The sequence below is a fragment of the Stegodyphus dumicola genome, chromosome 9 (assembly GCF_044657685.1).
Source record: "Stegodyphus dumicola isolate Sdum_Otavi_A_Nest chromosome 9, ASM4465768v1".
NCBI lineage: Eukaryota > Metazoa > Arthropoda > Arachnida > Araneae > Eresidae > Stegodyphus > Stegodyphus dumicola.
In genome coordinates, this window is record NC_140776.1 from 28,222,077 (window position 1) to 28,241,576 (window position 19,500).

Here is a 19,500-nt window from a genome sequence, read left to right on the forward strand (position 1 = left end):
ACGCTATGTTGCAGAAATTCGCTCAAATATTCAGTTTGCGCAAAGCGCTTGATTCACCCTTGGATGACGTAACGCCTAGATTTGCATATCACAAACCGTTTGATTACTTTTGATTGGATAATGCTAATTAGGCTTGGTTTTCACACATTCCCTGAAAATACGGATCACATTGATTCGATATTTCATTGAATATAATCATTTTTGGGTATGTAAAGATAATTTTGGACATGAGTGTATATTACTTATTTACTATATGGAATAATTTCTGAGTTTCTTTTCCCACATTCCTCGTTTCTTTTCTTCTACCTCATTAAAAAATCACATCCCCCAAGTTCTACGATATATGTTATTTATTTGTATTTGATTATATTACTGTGACCACGAAGTGTCTGAGCAGTCAGCGTTCAGGGAAAAAAAAAAAAAATTCCAATTTTTTGTATTGAAATGCTGGGTTTGTGACACAATTGGCGTATTGGCTGAAGAACTAATTGAAATTAGTGTAGCATGAAACGTAGTACGAGAATAGTATTTATGAGCAGTTTCTTTCCGCCGTATATATGTATCACTTTTTAGCTTCACTCTGTTTAAGTTATGTGGACATTCAGCTAAAAAGTGATAGATTAACAATGAAGTTCGGCTTATTTTGTGTGCTTATACGATTGTAACAAAAATCTTACGACATTTTAAAAATTAAATTAATTAGTGAAAATTGGTGTAGTTTAAAACCGTTCTTTAAATTCAGATGAATTTCTACTGCTGAAACGTTCCTTGCTGTCAAAAATCGAATCACTAACCGTATTTCACAGTCACTTGACTGATCAGTTGTTTTAAACATTTGTACCTCCTTGTTTTGACTAATGCAAATGGCGTTTTTTGACGATCAAGGCATGCCAAGGCTACATTCGATTAGCTACAGAGCTCTACAGAGATTCGGACCTTCGTTTCCGAATAACCGTCGTATATCGAATATTGTATTCATTTAAGGAAATTGTAAGAGAGGGGGGGGGGAAATGTTGCATAAATACATTTTCTTCTGAATTTTTAACTTTATGGGACCATAATCATGTAATGATGGCTTGCAGTTTCACGTTTTCTTTCATTTTGTCTCAAAGATTCTCGTTTCCTGGGTGAGTTCATAAATGGTTGGTTCAATTTTCAAGAATGGATTTTGTCGATTTGAATTCCCTTATACATGTTACTATACATCTGAGTTAATCTTTTAAATTTTCTGTACTTTAGTTCCAAAATATAAATATGTATATATATTTCTCAAAAGTATTTTTGTTGCGAATGAACGCAATTCTGAATAGAAATGCTTATGCATAATACTTTTGATAAAAACTTATCAATATTTTTTTCTTAATTATTATTCTGACTATCGATTAAAAGCTGTTCAAATGACGCTCATTAAAAATTTCCTCTTTAACAAAGGGACATATCCGTTTAATTTACATCTTTTATTTTAATTTAGAGGCGTCTAGTACTTCTAACCTAAACATGTTATATATTTTTGGAATGAGAAAAATTAACTCTATTTTTTTTTAAATCAAAATTGAAAAATCGATCTTTGAAGCCAGTAAAGGTCTTAACATTCTGAGATGATGCCTGTCCAACATAATAATCTACTAGTTTCAATGCATCAACAAGTTTCGATGTGTTTTTTTTTTTTTTTTTCCTTTTTTTAAATATGGTCGTAAAACAGCTCTATGAGATTTCTTTATACAAAATTCTTTATGGATAGATATATAGATGGAGCTTTGGCTCTAAAGGAGCCTTGAATGTGGTCTTGGGACATTATCTTCTCGAAAGTAGTTTTCAAATCAGTTGATCGACTAATAAGTATATTTTGAAACAGTAATTCTATAGTCAATAAATCAATGGTCTGATTCTAAAACCACATATACTGTGTATGATTTTAATGAAAATACTGGAATATTTCATAGCGCTCCAAGGAATTGCGGCCCACCAGTGGCCGAGCGGTAAAGTCGTTGAATACTGGTAGTTCGAATCTCGAGAACGAGGTGACTGAATGAGCGTTTTCGTGGTTTTTCCCATGTGTAACGTGTATACGAGCCAGTTTCCCCTAGAAAGTCCTCCATAAAGGCATCCCTCCCCTTAAGCAGATAGCCCTCGAACTTTGCCGTAATCACATAAACCAATCCCAAGAGTTTTTTGTGCGGAGTTTGAGAACCGCTGATATGCATGATAATTTTCACATAGTGTACTTGAAAAGGAATTTTCACAAGCGTGTAAATTAAATATCTATTTCCGCATAGAAATTTTATTTTTACCATTGTATCTTTAACTTTTTCTTTTATTTAAAAATTGCTAAAATACTTTAGCGTATTGCAGATCAACCTTAAATTTATTTTAAAATAAGTAGACGTGACAGTAGTATACTATTTGTATTGACTTGATTCTTCCTCTTCCCTTCGTTATCCTCCAGATTGGATTCAGTGGTGGAAGAGTGACTTATTAAGTTATTTAATCTAACATTTTGAGATCTTTAACCGATATCTACCTTCGCATTATCATTTCATACACTATTATTAGCATTCCTTTTCTGTATTGAAGCATCTAACATGAAGCGGTTAATATGCTTATTTTTAGTGTTATCAAGTAAGTGATTGTTGAATTCTGCTTCTCTTATTTGATAGCAAATTTGTTCCAAATGCTCTTCGCTCAATTTGGCACGTTTTCAGTGTCAGCCATAGGTTTGCCAATAAGCAGCTTATTTTTAGATAGTTCCACAAAATGTTATTGCAAAATGTTATTCGAATGTTATTACCCTCAAAAGATTTGTCATACAAGTGTTGAACTTATAGAGTAGCGTGCCTTTTTTTCCCCCCCCCCAGAATGCTAAAGCTGTGTTTGAAACGTACATGAGTTTCCCAGCCACTTCTTGTACTTAAATCTTTTCTATTGTGCTGTCCGTATTTTTTTATTACATCTCATCTCTGTTAAATGATCTGAACTCGACAGGGGGAGTTAATACTAATTCCCTATTTCAGATAACGCGCTTCCGCTGTATCCTTTCATTCTCTGCCTTGATCTCAATGAAGGGTAAAATTATATTCTGTCATCGTTCTTGAAGCTAATTGGTAGTTTTCTGATGGCTGTAAAAATGAGGATTAATGGTATTACTTATTGATTTGTTTTAACGTTGTTTCAGTCAGCAATAAATTATCAATAATGCTGAAAATTGCCAGGATCTACTATAATTTAGTATACAGAAGTCTTAAAATGGATATTGGAAGGATGCCTTCTTAGTGATTTTTCCAAGGTAAATTGGCTCGTATCCACGTCACACATGGGGAAAACCAAAAAGGCTCATGCAGCCAGCCCGCTCACTGGAACTCGAACCTAGTTCAGTTTCGGTTTATTTGATTAACGGCAAAGCACTTGAGGGCTATCTACCTTGAGGGAGGAATGCCTTCGTGGAAGCCTTTCTAAGAGAAACTGGCTCTTATACACGTTACACATCAGGAAAACTACGAAAACGACCGTGCAGCCAGCCCGCTCACCGGGACTCGAACCTGAATCGAACTAACAATGTTCAACTACTTTACCAATCCGCCGCAACTAGTTATATGGGATAACTAGTTGGGTGGCGTAATCCAAATAATGTGTTCAGATTTAAATTTAATGTGAGGTGGGTATTTTCTCTGCTTTCGATTGCCCCGTGTATAATGATAAAGTTAATTTTTATTGCAAGTTTTCGTAGTTGATGGAATTGCATTCCGCCCTCTCTTCCCTCCCAAATTCAAGGAATTTTATTTGAAAAGGATATCGTATTGCATTTAGTTCTTCCAAGGTTAAATAGGATGATGCAAATTATTAATAGCAACAGTTTTTATTTTTTCAACAGTTAATTCGTACTCTTTCTAGCCGTAGTTAATCAATGGAATTTGTTTTTCTTTTCATTGCAAATTTTTTTATTAACGTTTTTTTATCGGTTATTCCCATAAATTGAAGGGGGGGGGAAACCTAACAACAACAACTGTTTGAAGGCTTTTGATGAAATTTTGAAAAAATGGGAATTGCGTTTTTTAATAGCATAAAAAACACTTTTACGAATAAGAGTTTTTTCGAAAAATAGCACATACAAATTTATTTCTAAAAATGAGGTTTTAAATTGTTACGAGCAAAATATTTCTATGTGGAATGCTGACCGGGATCTTGTGCAATAATCCAATCCTAATTATGACGTAGCTTTGGTGATTGGTGGGCCGAATGGCTGATGTAGGGAAACACTGGAGTTTGTAAGGAATTTTCTCCCTCGTCATCGCATGCCTTCGTGTTGTAACTGGAATTACGTAAGGCAAGGAAGCGGAAGGTCCCGAGTTCGAATCTCGGCGAGGGTATTGCTGAGTTTTGCCTCGCACATCCAGGCTTCGAAAAAAAATTTTTAATATAATTGCTCCCGAAATTCACTCAAAGTTTTATTTCCGACAGGCAGTTGAACTGCTGTTATGAGCTTTTCTTTGTTTCCATCATCATGTTTCCATCCATTAAATACGAGCCTATTTCTCTAATGAACTTCTCCACAAAGACATCTTGTTTCTTTGGTAGGTAGTGCTGGTATTCTATGTTATTATCAAATAATCCTGTTTTGCTTATTGCACTTTTGAAGTCAGCGGTGTATTGTTTTCCCTAAATATTATGGGTTATTTTATGCCTTGCTGTTAACTCTGTTCACATGGAAATGCTTATGTAAATGTTTTTATGTCTGCCTTTCATCACTGTATATTCTGCTGCAATTTGTGTCTTTATAATAGCGTATCTATATATGTTGAATTAACCGCTTCTTTCCGGTTTGCAAATAACGTAATGCACATAATTGAATCGTCTGAACATAATGCAAGTCGTCCTTCCCTGCTAGAATTCTTAACGATTAACTGACCGACAATTTCCATCGTTAGATACGCATATTTGGTTTGCATCAAAGGACAGACATGGCGGGTATGGCACAAGCGTGAAGTTATGGTACAGATCCGATAATGGGTCTTTTGTAAGAAAACCTAACTAAACCCAATGGATGGTGGAGAAGGCGGAAAAAAAATAAAGCATATCCTAGCATATAAAAAATAAAGCATATATATTTCTTTATTCTTTGATATATCTTAATTGGGATGGTAGCAGGTATTTGCTTCTTTTCGCATTAACACTTTGATTCCTATGTCACCCGAATTATCAAAAATTCCATTAAAACCGTGTGATTGTTATTAATGATGACAGTATATTGACTTATTACGAAAAGTCTTAGCAGATACTTGTAAACATGTTCTCAACAGAGGTGAATATAAGAAGAAAGTCGAATTTTCTTCTGAGAGATGATTATTATGTGGTAAATGAATTGTTATTCAACAGGCTTTACCCCCAAGAGTTCCTCCTGTGTCAATTTATACTTCGTGGAGATGCAGTTAGAGTGGATTTGTTTAGTTCCTGTTCCGATGTTTCTATTGTGAACAAATATGTTGTTTCAATTATCAGTGATTAAAGAAAACACAATATAAACTGAGGCGGCTTCATTAGGGATGTGTGCTGTTGCAATTAAAGAAAGCGATACTCTGTATCCGCAATCTATTTACTGCGCTCAATTACTGTTTAAAAAAAATCAAGTATCTTGTTGATATTTAAACAAGAGTTTTATTTCTATGATAAACATAAATCTGGAATTCATCCACCTGTGCCAATATACTTTCAGCTAGTCGTAATATATTTGACCAAACGGCATCTGTGTCTGTGATCGGGAGTTGCCATATATGGCGTACGTAATTCTTTTTGGCAATTAAGAGGTCAGGTGTATGAAACATTTAATAGTGCGATACATTTTTAGCATTACAAAAATTCCGATATATCTAGTTATTAGCACTTTATTTTCAAAAATGTTGTTAGATATCTGAAGCTTAAAAAAAGAAACTAGTTTTGCAATATGAATTGCTTATGTAAGAATGTTTGCCGTATTTTCGAGGGGAAGTGTTCTCGGTGTTTCTAAATTGAATAAGAAATTCTGTGTTTTTTAATCGATTTCCGTTACATTTAGCTTCCTGATTAACACTAAACGAGACTCAATGTTATATCGTGGAGATTTTATTTTTTTTTAAATCGTAGTTATTGACCTTATGTTTTAGTATTTTCTTTAGATGTCATCTATATAGGATGTAGCAGTTCTAAATAGTCATTTGCATTTCTTATTTATCTTTTGGGTAGATTTCATAGACATTATTCTGTATGAATGATTTGACAGTACTGTTTAACAATTTTAGGTACTTACGTATTAACGCAACCAGGTTGGCGCGATTTGTAAGTTTGAGTAAAAAAGTATGAATAGGAAGAAAATGTACATTTATTAATTACAGATAATTTTTAATACAGTTTTTTATATTATTTTGTTTACCCTACTTACGACAACCTTATGTTAATTTATTAAAGCGAGGTGTGCGTAGTTCGTAGATTCGTTCGTTGCCTACATTGTGCCATTCGTAGATGTTTTTTTAAGTTAAAACATGTCGCTGTGTACATGAATTCTTGTCAAATATTTTTGTTTAGAAACTTTACGTTTTTGCTATCTAAATTTTTTGTTTCGGATTTTTAGCTTAAATCGTGTGTTCAAAACGTAGTTTTTGCATGTGCGAAAACCGCGTTTTTGGAGACATTTTATGCTTAAAGTTCGAAATATAGACAAGAATCCATGTACACAGCGACATGTTTTAACTTAAAAAAAACATCTACGAATGGCACAATGTAGGCAACGAACGAATCTACGAACTACGCACACCTCGCTTTAATAAATTAACATAAGGTTGCCGTAAGTAGGGTCGTCAAATTTGGCGATTTATGCGAATTTTAGCCTGGTTGCGTTAATACGCAAGTACCCAATTGGATAATTATTTTATTATTTAAATATAATTGCTACGTTGTGATTTAAATTATCTTTGATTTATACCGGAAAGGAATCAGATGAAGATATTTCGTTTGATTATAATGTTAAGAGTAAAAATCCTTCTGTATGAGTTTCTAAATTTTTTAGGAATGTGCATAAGTTGTAAATATTTTTGATGATGCAAAGTAAGACTTATTACAGTGCGAGATTTACGTATAAGCTACACAAGCTATAGCTTTGGGTCCCCACTTTCTTTTCCGTTTCGCCTGCACAAATCTCGCCAAGCAGACTTTATTGGCGACAACATACAGTACAGACATAAAAAAATGTTAACATAACATTACATTACATTAGTGGCGCTTCCTTCTGTATGAAAAGAAGGAAAAGAGCTTAGGCAATGTTGCCCATTGCTCTTCCGCCATTTCATCATTTAAAGTCAAAGGTTTTAAACGGTAAGTCCCGTGAAAGGTAAATATTAAATAGATAAGATCCCAAACTGACACCAAATATAAAGTATTAGCAAAAGATCCCATCTCTAAATTCAGGGTGTCGGTTAAATCGTTAAAACTTCCCAATTGGATGAAGAGCCGATTCAATCCCTCCCAAACCACCAAACGGAAACTCTTGACCAAACAAGGGTGCGATGGTGAGTCTAAAAAAGTTAGTTCTAAGATTTTTTTTTTAAATTTTATTTTGAAGGCATAAACATTTTAATAGCGTGTAAAATTTTGTAAAAAGCCAATAAATGAAGATAACAAATTTGTAAAAAGACATTAAGAATTTACTATGCTTTTATGGTTCAACATCCTGATTCGCCGGTTCGTATCACGTGATCTCAAGTGATCTCATCTGACGTAAATTACGCTGCAAAAATCTAATTCTCTCAGTAATTATTTACATTAATTTCAAGTTAAATCTTCGTTTGGAATACAAGTTTAAATGCAAGAATTATTTCAATTCGTACGAGTAGCTTACTCAGAAATTATGTAAAACCGCAGTGCTTTACTTCTTTTGTGAATTCTCATTAGAATTGATTAATTTAACCCTTGACTTTGTCTTTTCTATATTTTCGCCATCGGGTGAGTGGTGTGACTGCATCCTAATTCACCTAATAAAATTGAACTATCTGGTAAAATCTGTGTAATTGTATGCCAGTATTGAAAGAAACAATCAATGTGATAAGAGAAATAGCTGCGACTTGTTTTGAAAATAGGCGTAAAAGGTTACCAGCGAGGATATTCCGTTTAGCATCGGTTGTACCATTTTTGGCGACTTTATCGTCTGCTCCGGCAAAACGGAAAAGTACCATATAGTATTAAAATATAGTATAACAGACTTATAAAGGGTTCCATATCTCAAATAGCTTAGGGCCTTATCAAGTATAAATTCGGCTTTGAAGCCTTTTATATAAATCATTCTAGTTTAATATAATCCTTTTGTAATAATTATGGAATAATTTCGATAATACTCGATTTTGAATCCACTTAAGAAATCAGTTTGTGCAGAATGCGATTTCGTAAAATAAAAATGAGTAAGTTTAAAATAAAATTTCTTGCGAATAGCTTCTGCGTGCGAACCAGAATTATCCAAGCTGTTTAGGTAGTACTGTATGCTGTTTGTAATTCCGTAGAGAAATTTTACCATTTCTAGTAACGGCTAAGATAACGATTCTGCTATTGTTCCTGTTTTAATCTGAATGGTTGTCGCGGCCAAGTAAATAACATGAGAATGTTTGAGAAATAATGATGATCTAAAGAATAGAAAAGGCTAAGAAACTAGGAGGAATGGAAGCGACTCTACTAGGCTTCTCAAGGTAAATTTTATCCAGGTCATGAAGATTAAAAATGTTATTTTATTTATTAATCTTGATTTGTATGACTGGTGAATAACAAGCTATTGTCTGTACGTGCTTCATAATCTTGCATAGTACCATTTCTGTTCTTCAACTATATTTCTTTTTAAATCTTGGGAGGATATGTTTTACTGTTCTTTACAGATGTGTTGCGTCAGATGAGATTATTCTGTTTTTATTATTTCATCATTGTAAAATGCGGAAATTATCGTTTGATTCTTAAAATAGGTTAAAATATAAATTTTATTCAAAACGTGATGCATCCTGAAAAAATGAGAATTTTTAACAAATTTGTTATTATTTCAACCATTATTGTGAATACTTTTATGCTAGTTTTTGTGCAATGTTTTCTTAAAAGGTAAAATTTCCTTTTATTTGAGCTAGTGGCATTATGAAAGCCATGAACTCATCAATGGAATATTTGTCTTTTATTTGCTATTACGAATTTTATTGCTGCATTTATTGTATTTAATTGATTTCTTTCGCATTTTAATTTGTCAAGTATTTCGTGTTTAGTTTTTTTACTTAGAAATTTCGTTAGTATTAAGCAGCTTCTTTGGTAGGAAGGAGAATTGTGATGTTAAGATTTTTTGTTTTAATTTTGTGAATAGCATTAATTATACATTACAGATATGTATAAAATATTTAAATTTGAATATAAACTACAAGGTGCGCCCATGTAAGGTAACTGGACAAAAATTAAAAGATCAAACGATAAAATAAAAAAAATGAAAGAAGAAATGTGTGCTTAGAAAGACTGACTCTTGTTAAGGGTAATTTAAATTGGTTATTTTGTCATCTGCATATGAAAACGAAGCCAGTTCCATTTACTGAAAAATGCAAGGAAAAAAAAAAAAAAATTGCTTCGAGATACAGTAACGTTACAACATTTAATTTTCTTTCTGCTACCGAAACGTTGGATATGATTCGAACAGTATATGGCGATGCATCGTATCGAGAACGCAAGGGTATGAGTGGTACAACTGTTTTAAATGTGGCCGCGAAATGATTGAAAATGAACCAGAGATAGAGCCCCTTTTTTCAACTTCAAATGTTATGTGTATTTTGTGATCGGTTAATTCCAATGCCTATAAAATCCATTAGCGGCCGGGCGGTAAAGTCGCTGAACACTGATAGTTCGGTCTAAGGTTCGAATATTGCGAACGGGTTGGCTACATGGGCGTTTTCGTGCTTTTTCCCTATGCGTAACGGGTATACAAGGCAATTTTCCTTAGAAGACCTCCACGAAGGCATCCCTCCTTTTAGGCAGATAGCACTCGAGTGCTTTGCCATAATTTAATCAAAGCTGTAAGCGGTGTTTCGATGACCTGGAGAAATGCCGAAAAAATTGCATATACTTCTTTGGCGATTATTTTGAAGGAGATAAATTTATTTAAATGACAGTAATCTTTCTTTTTAAAGAATCTGCTATTTTATGGGCGCGCCTTATATTTAATCAGCTAAATAAAATGCGTGCTATATGTTAATCACTGTGCCACTTGTTAACTAACATTTAGAAAAAGATACTACGGTTTAGTTTTGAGCTTAAGTGTGCGATGTTTATGCACTCAATATAAATCGAACCCAAAGCAGTGAAAGAACACATGAACTGTTAGGAAATATATAAATTGGCTAAAATAAACCGTACCTAGCGTGGAAGACTTCACCTGCTTTGTGTTTAGTTTATCTTGGACCATCCGATGTAATAGATCTGTGCAATGTTGCTTCAATAAATTTTGTTTTATTCATCATGTATGAATCTTAAGATCGGACCGGTATTTACACGTATTTCGTCGTTGACAACATCAATTTTATTCGGGAATGATGTGAAAATAATAGTTCGCCAATCGTTATATTGTAGCTGCTTTTGTAGAAAGAACATATATGTTATAAAGCAGAGGTTCTCAACCAGTGGTACACAAACAAGCAAACTATTTTTAACTATTAAATACAAAAATTAAAACCTCAACATCCTGATTGAGTTTTTTTCTCTAACACTCGTAAATTTATGCAATCTGAGCTTTGTTCAAGAGTGGTGGTGGTGGTGGTAGTAACGTAGTGGTCGTACTAAAGGTTTTCAATTTTTGTACAGATGGTATGCGTTAGTTAAAAGATTGAGAACCGCTGTTATAAAGCAATAAGTAAAAACTGATTTCATTTTAGGTGCTTTGGATGATACTTTATCCAATTTATTTTAAAGCCATCTGCTAGACTTTTTTTTTATAACATTAACCATAAAATTGAAATAACATTCCCATTAATAAGACTTTGAAATTTGGTTTTAACATTCCTATCAACTGAATTGACATAGTTAATAATAAAATAATTAAAAAAAAGGGTTTATGTTCTAGGAATAGTAATGCAATTTTTACTTAATTCGTAATGACAGATTAATAAATTTAGCAGTATTTGTATACAGTTCCAATTGATCCAGTAATTGATGCAGAGGGGGGAATCACTATACCAGTCTTTTCTTTTGTCATTAAAACATTTATTATTCGTTATATTTAATCACTAAGATTTCCAAATAAGGAATTTTTAACAGAAATTATGCCATTTCCTTTAAAAAGTTAATGCCTTTGTTTGGTAATCTTTATTTTTTAACTATAATACTAACTTAATTTAGTAACTTGAGAATTTTTTGTACGTAGTAAAAGAATATCGAAGATATCACACAAAATATTGCAATAGTTTGGGCAATCTGTACTAGTAATGTAAATGGGTATTAATGTTGGTTAATTTATCAGGTGACTTAAGGAATTAAAATTTGAGTAAGGTGGTTAGAGGCAACAATGTTGTAGAGCGGTTCGTGATAATAAGAAAAATCAAACCTCTGCCTCCAGTTGGGAAAAATAATCAAATACTGGTGTTTGATTGAAGAAAATGGTGCGAGATCGAAATAAAATTAGATTCCAAGGGACAGGAAATGAGGACTAAAAGAAATAATATGGAATATAAAGATTAAAAACATAATATAAATTAGAAGCCAAAGATTAATATTAATAATATAGACTAGTATAAGTATCAAAAGGGTATGGGAAATAAGTAAGGAAAATATGCGGCTTTTGAATAATGATAGATGTGAAAAATTGATGTTCCTAAAACAAATTCGAAAGTGAGAAATCAATTATAAGAATAAAATTACGACTTTTAATTCATGAATTACTCATAATGCCTTAAAATAATTATTTTAGATTCTTAAAAATTAGTGTACTCTTAAAGGGTTATCATTTAAGCAAAATTTTAATTTTTGAACCTGTACGAAAGAAATCTTTGCTTCAGACTCATCTTTAATACACAGTTAAAATTTTGCTTTAAGTTTAATGATTGGAGTTAATAGTTTCACGAATTCCTATTTATCTCATAGAGATTGCAGAAGTATCAATCATATTCTAAACAACGTAATTAGAAACGAGGTCTCTGTTTTCTGAGGTATCAACGCTTTTTCCCATACCCGCTGACAGATAAGACTTCCTATCCTCATTGTCAGATATCGCTAACGCTCCTAGATAACGCTCTCTTTCTGATGGCCGAGCGGTAAGTCGCTGAACACTGGTAGTTCGGCCTGAGATTCAAATCCCGCAAAGGGGCTGGCTGCATGAGCGTTTTCGTGATTTTCCCCATGTGTAATGTATATACGAGCCAGTTTTCCTTAGGAAGTCCTCTACGAAGGTATTACTCCCTTTAGGCAGCTAGCCTTCGAGTCTTTGCCGTAATCACATAAAATAAACCAAATCCTCTCATTCTGTGTTATGTTAGTTTTTTTAAATTTATTTTAATATAGCAAAGCACACAAGACTATCTGCCAAAAAAGAGGGTTGCCTTCGTAGAGATTTTCTAAGGGAAATTGGCACGTGTTCACGTTGCCAGTGGGGAAAAACCAACCATACAGTTAGCCTGGGTTTGAACCCGGGACGAACAACCAGTATTCAGCACTTTAACTTCTCGGTCATTGATAATGCCTCTTTTTTGCGACATCGGGCCCTCAGCGCAAGTTAGCTTAATTTTGTTCTGTGTATTTACGATATTGGGTCTTTAACGCACTACGATAGCATATGTTCAGACTACGTGTTCCTTTATAAAGGAAGGTTTGAAATTATTTTCAGTCTTACAAACGCACTTTTTTTTTTAAAGATTTCAGGTAGGATTTGTAAACCCTTCTTATCATGCTTATATGAAAATATTGTTTTATTCAGTTTTGTTAAAAATGAGGAGTAAATAAGCACTTTCTACATTATTTTACGCTTTCTAAAATTGTACGTTCGTTATTTTGTTGAATAAAGTCAACTCGATCCTGCAATCCCTGAAAAAGCTACCTATATACAACCTTTGGTGCGTCAGTGGACTTTTAAGCTCCCTTCTTTTTGAATAACTCTGGAATTATCCCACCAAACACGAACGAATACAGACAATCTGTAGAATTAACCTTGTTTAACCCGAAACACATTCTAGGAAATAGCCTCTCCTTTCCACCCTCTTTTTTTTTTTTAAAGGCTATTTGCCTTGCTGTAAAATTCATGATCACGAACATTCACTACAGCTGTCTCACGTTTTGTAGCCTCGATGGCAAAAATAGGCGCGCTTGAAGAAAATGCATTTTGGAAATGTCCCCAATTAAAAAAGCGATAATGAATGCTAGAGAAAAAAGGGGAGAATGCTTGCTATCTTTCCATGTTTTTTTTTCGTCTATCAGCTTAAGTGCCTGAGTTACTACATAGTATATGCATTATTACGTAGCTTATCTATACATGCGCCCCCACTGGAGGTTTTCCTATTTTACCAGCTTTCCAATTTGTCATATTTATGGTGCTTTTTTCGTGCGCGACTGCATCTTGCGTTTTCCGTAATAGTAATTCTTTAGTTACTGCCGAACGTCATACGTAAGTTTTTTTTTTTTTTTTCATGAGCGTTTGATAGTTTTTATACATCATTTACATGTTAAAATATTGTATGCGTATTGTATAAAATTGCGTAATTTGTATGAATAAGATTGTAATAAATTTTTTATCTAGATTAAGCATATTTTGCAAGCATATTTAATAGAAATTAAAGAAAGTGTAATTTCGGATTTTATTATTTTCCATTTTCCACATTTTCAATAATATTTTTAAAAGCTAGTTTAGTAATGACGAAAGCCCACCAGTGGCTGAACGGTAAAGTCGCTGACACTGGTAGTTCAGTCCGAGGTTCGAATCCCCCCGAACGGGCTGGGTGCATGGGCGTTTTTGGTGTTTTTCCCAATGTGTAACGTGTATACTAGCCAGTTTCACCTAGAAAGGCCCTCCACGAAGGCATCCTTCCCCTTAGGCAGATAGCTGTCGAGGCTTTGCCATAATCACATAAACCAAACCAAATAATGACGAGAAATCACAAAATTTCAGCTTTGAAGGTTATGCTGAAATATGGTTATATCCAGTTGGACTTTTTTGCGGTTTCTAACTTTTCGCGCATATGCCTAATATGTTCCCTTGTATTATTCAAATATGTTTTTTATGAAAAGTTAAAGCCCATTTAAATTTTAAGCATAAGTAACTTGCGTGTAGTATAGGCAGCATTAAAAAAGAAAATTATATTTTTGATAGTACCAATTATTTTAAAATAGAGTTTATTAATTGTATCAATACATGGAGTACTCTTATATATAGAAAAGAAATAAATAAGTATTGCATGGAAAATATATGTATCTTCTAAAAATGACAGCTTGCGTACTAAACATCACTATCCTTATTATATTATGCTGTAAACCAGAATCCTATTTGTTCTTATCTTCTAATTGTTACTATCATATAATTTGACTGTATTGTAAAGCCCTGTTTTTTTACTGTATTTATTATGCTGCAAACCAGAATAGTATCTATTATTACCCTTTAAATGTTACCATCACATGATTCAACTATACTTAAATCCCTAATTCTGTGAATTCCATATATTCAAAGGCATTTTCTTCACGTTGTAATTTTTCTTTATCTATTGTTAATTAACCACATTAAAAAAACCCCTTTTTTCTCATGCGTCGTTAATTGTGTTTCCTGTATTTTGAAATGAGCATAGCAATTCATGAGTGGTTAACTATACATCCATTTAAACATAAATTCTCATTATTTAAAAATAATTAATGAAATTCTTAAACATGTTGCGAAATCATTATTACATTTGCAATCCACTCGCGGCGTAGTTCCAATTCAGTTTCTGCGCGTTGTTTTATAAATAAAAATATATATTTATTATTTATGTTTATTTTTGTATCACTTAATTAAGTGGTTTTCAACACTTTGTCGACTCATGAAACCTTAGAACTGTAAGATTTCTTCGGGGAACCCCATCACTTAGAAATTAATCCGATTTCTTGGAATTAATGATTTGCAGATTATTTTAAGGAAAACGGATTGACATTTACTTGACTTATGTTAAAATTTCTTAAATATTCAAACATCCCACTCATTCTTCTTCATTTGACGTAAATTTTGTAAAATATCTATCTATCACTTTGTAGAGACATTAGGTTAATTCGAAGCAGGAGACGTTAAAATTGAGCAATGCGCTCGCCGGGATCGAACCACGGACTTCTCGAACACGCGCCAAGCTTGCTGACCACTATACTAAGGCAAGCTAAGAAGGCCTAATATAATCCTCCTTTTAAAGGGCGACCAATCGCCAAATCCTGGCGGTGGAGAATCATCATCAACCAAATGTTTTAGTTCGGACGCCATTGTAGAGACATTAGGTTATTTCTGAAGCAGGAGAGATGAAAAGTGAACAACGCCTTCGTAGGGAATCGAATCACGGAGCTCTGGAATCCGCTCTCAGAGTGCTGACCACTACACTACGAAGGCATGCTAAGAAGGCGGGGAGAAATACCTTATAACTTGGTCACTGTTAACGAGGATATATAGAAGATTTTAGTTACTTGTTGATTAGGATGTGTGGAAGATTTTACAGTCACACATAGCAGCATAAATGTAGAGTGGAGTCAAAATTTGTGTACTGAGAGATTAAAAAATAGTCTGGAGTCATTAGTTTCATATAAAATATAGTTTTCTTTGTATAAAATATAGTTCAAATAAAATATATAGTTTCATAACGACGTTGATATAACTTTTGATGTTATTGTATATTGGGAATTATTTTGTTCCTTCAAGATATTTATTATTTAGTTGAGGATATATTTCATGGAAAGATGAGTATAGGTCGTTCAAATCACGTGAATCCCCATTGAAAAACCACTAAATTGAAAATGAATCAAAATCACAGCCTCATCAGCCTCTATTTTGAGTGGAAGCGAACGGAAACCAGTTGCCCTTGAGACCTCTTTCGCACTCGCACTGATGACAGCAGTCAGTTTACGAGTAGTTTCGCTCAAACCTTCCTCAAACTCAATTGCACCGTAAGAACTTATTTTTTTTTTTTTTTTTTTTTTTTTTTTTTTTTTCCGATTTGGGAAGCGTATATGAAGTAAGCATTTGCTACGTCCTTCTAAAAGTGCGAAATTATGTGAAATACTGCTCGATAGAAAAGAAGATGCTGAGTTTCCGTTTGTGTGTTACAAATGAAAACTACCGTTGTAAGAGAAAATGTGAAAAATTAATGTTTTTGGAGATTCAGAGGACTATATTTTTGTTGCTGCATTTCAGGTGTAGTGCAGTTTGTCGTAACATTTAGTGTATCGTCACTTAAAATTGCAATGGATTATATTGAGGGAAGTGGAACTATAGATTTTTCTTCTGTAGGCGATAACGAAGAAAAGGTAAGAATTATCTTCAGTGCTTTTAAAAATTTTTGTTTGTTTAATTGAATATGATGAGGAGATTCCTTCGTGGAGCCCTTAAAAGAACTTTAGAAGAGCTTCCAAAAGAAAGCGACACACGTTTACGCATTACACATTTAGTGGAATGAATAAACCGCGGAAATACATATGCAGCCAGCCCATTCGTCCAAATTAAAGCCCGTCTAAGAATTAAATGTGGGTACCCTTTTTATTTAGTTTACGACTAAATGTAGTATTTTTAAACTTAATTCTTTACTGTATTATTATCTAAATGCAATGATAATTATACTAGCTAATTTATTTTAATACAAGGGATATTTCCTTTCTAAAATGTCAAACTTTTTGCAGAATGCCTGAGATTATGTAATTATTTTTGGCGTATGTATTTTTTTATTTTCCTCCTCCTGTCAGCATGCCGACATGGTGTAAGGGTTAGCACATTCGGCGCGTATTCGAGAGGTTCAGGTTCGAGTCCCGGCTCGGACATTGCTCATTTTTCTCAAGCTTCAAAAAATCCTAATTACACTACAGTGGCGCCCGCACTAAATGGTGGTGGATGATGATTCTTCACTACCAGGATTTGGCGATTGGGTCCTCTAATTCACAGTCGCTTTTAAAAGGGTATTCCCCCTCCTCCTTCCAGCATGCCTTCGTGGTGTAACGGTTAGCACACTCGATGCGTATTCAAAAGGTCCAGGTTCGAGTCCCGACGAGGGCATTGCTCAGTTTTTCTTCTGCAGCTTCAGAAATAACCTAATGTGTTTGTCTACACAGTAATTAAATGAATGTAAAGTAAATCCATAGTAATAAAATCGTATTTTTAATTTATAACAAAATTCAAAATAGGAAGTTTTACGAAATCTTTTTCTTGTTTAACTAAGAAATAGTTTGTTTCATTTTACTGCAAACCAATGAGGGTATTATAGGTTGAGCAATAGACGGATGTGAGCAAACTTTTATAGGATGGCATGGAAAACGGTGTAATGACTCTTTTTCTGCCTTCATTTACTCCACCATTTTCTGAATGAATCTTGGCATTTAATCAGTCAAACGATTTTTCTAATTGCTGAATTGGCCTTTTTTATGGTGGTCAAAACAAGACTTTGTTGTCAGTTGATATTTTTTTAACAGAAAATGTGGAATAATTTATCTTTGAAGGATTGTTGTTAATACAGTCATTATGAATGTTATACATTTCATTATAATTTGAGTGAAGGCTTCATAGTAATGTTCTGTGTATTAAAATAATGTAACGTTAATCATATTTTGCGCTTTTTTTCCCCTGTAAATGAGAGCCTTAAATAGAATAAAAATGATTGGCTAAATAGGATAAAAACGATTGACTAGATGAAAACTTTGACACCGTGGAACACTATGCTTACATTTTAAGTGTCCAACTCCATTATAAAGAGAAATATCGTTCGCCGGCATAATTCTTTTTTAATTTTTGAACAGAAGACTGAAAATAACTGATTTTACTTAATGAGAACATGATTAAATTTAATCAGCAAAAATTGATGCGAATTAGAAGATTTTGGCCGTTGACAAACCGGCCTAAGACTTAAACGTGCCTATTCTGCCCATTTATTCTCCCTCCCCGCCAGCTTTCGGTTATCGTTAATGCCCTGATATTAAATTTCTTTCGAATTTTCCCAAACATTTTGTAATAGTTATTGAAAATATGAATGGCAGGTTCTTAACGCGTAAGTATCCCATTGATAAATTCAACTGTTCCGTGTAATTGAAGTTCAGAAAGCGTAGCTTTTTTATCCATCGCGCATGAAAGATTTTTAGATTGGTTTAAATCTGTGATATTCTGCTTGTTAGAACTTGCAAAGCTTCTCGGATTAATGAAAATAATTCTCTGCGCTTGTCATCCTGCCAAATATTTAAGTTACAGAACCGTAAGCCATTTTGGATTGAGCAAAGTGTGGACATACAAGAGTTAGCACGAGAGTGAAAGGTCTTAATTCATCTCTTAGTAATTTTGCTTGTTACCCTTGACTTTCTCTGCCTTAAGAGGAAAAGGTAAATATCCTGTTCCTTTTTTAAAACGAGGTTCCGTTTATTCGGTATGTGTCTTAAGAGTCCTTGGCTAGAAGGTTGAAGGCGGGGTAAGATTGGCTAGAAAGTAAAAGTACACTTCAGTTTTCTAATAATGTTAGCTTGTGTTTATTTGCTGTTTTTAATTATTTTACTTTATTTGGCATGCGTTAAAAAATAGGCTTTTCGAGTAATTATGTTTTCTATTACTTTAAGATGCTGAGGAATAAATAAATCTTCGACATAGAATATCCTGGCCGATTAAGATGATATGTGTTCTGTGACGTACAGATTGGTTGTCTCTAAATAACTTTTCAAAACTGCATCGCATTCGTAATTTGTCACTTCTTTTTTATTTATTATTTTTTAATCCAATGGCTCGCACTTACCTACTCAGCATTGGCCACGCTTTAGTGGCTATTGTGGAGGAACCTAATAGTCTTGCCACCATTGCCTCCTATGAAGGGACCGACATTTACAACCATGTCTTCTACGGATTTTGAACCAACGACTTCATATCTCGTTGATTTGAACCCGCGGCCTTTGCTATCGCAATAGGCTTCCTTAACCACTATTCCGTCTGGGCGGCTTATTCTTTAAAGTAATTTCGGGTTCAGAATAGGATTTCAGCATGATTTTATCAATATCTTTTAAAAGCATTTAAACGAATCCGCTAAATTTCATAACAGTTAACTGACTTTTTTGGCATATAATGTGTGTATGTGTGTAGATGTATGTATATGTACGTATGCACGTATACACGCATTACACATACACATATTGAGATGAAAAGTTGGATAGTATTTAACTTTCACAGCATTTGTGCGAGTTAATTAAGAAGGAGGTAAAATAAAAGAACAGTATCAACCAAATGTGGTGAAGACCTGTTAGAAAATTGGCATTTTCTGCTGTAATTCATCAGAACAGCTTTATTAACAGCAACACCTTGCTGAA

General features: G+C 33.7%; 1 protein-coding gene across 3 annotated transcripts in view; it reads left to right on the plus strand.

Moving 5' to 3' along the window:
- Nucleotides 1–19,500, plus strand: part of LOC118189300 (mitogen-activated protein kinase-binding protein 1-like) — a 220,758-nt gene that overhangs the window by 86,515 nt on the left and 114,743 nt on the right. Inside the window, exon 1 of one of the 3 annotated variants that reach the window (XM_035359882.2) lies at nucleotides 16,234–16,482. The exons of the other annotated variants lie outside the window; for them this stretch is intronic. Coding sequence (XP_035215773.1) covers nucleotides 16,420–16,482 — 63 coding nt within the window. The 5' untranslated portion in view covers nucleotides 16,234–16,419. Of the gene's footprint in view, nucleotides 1–16,233; nucleotides 16,483–19,500 lie in introns of those variants that run through there. 3 annotated transcript variants of the gene reach the window in all.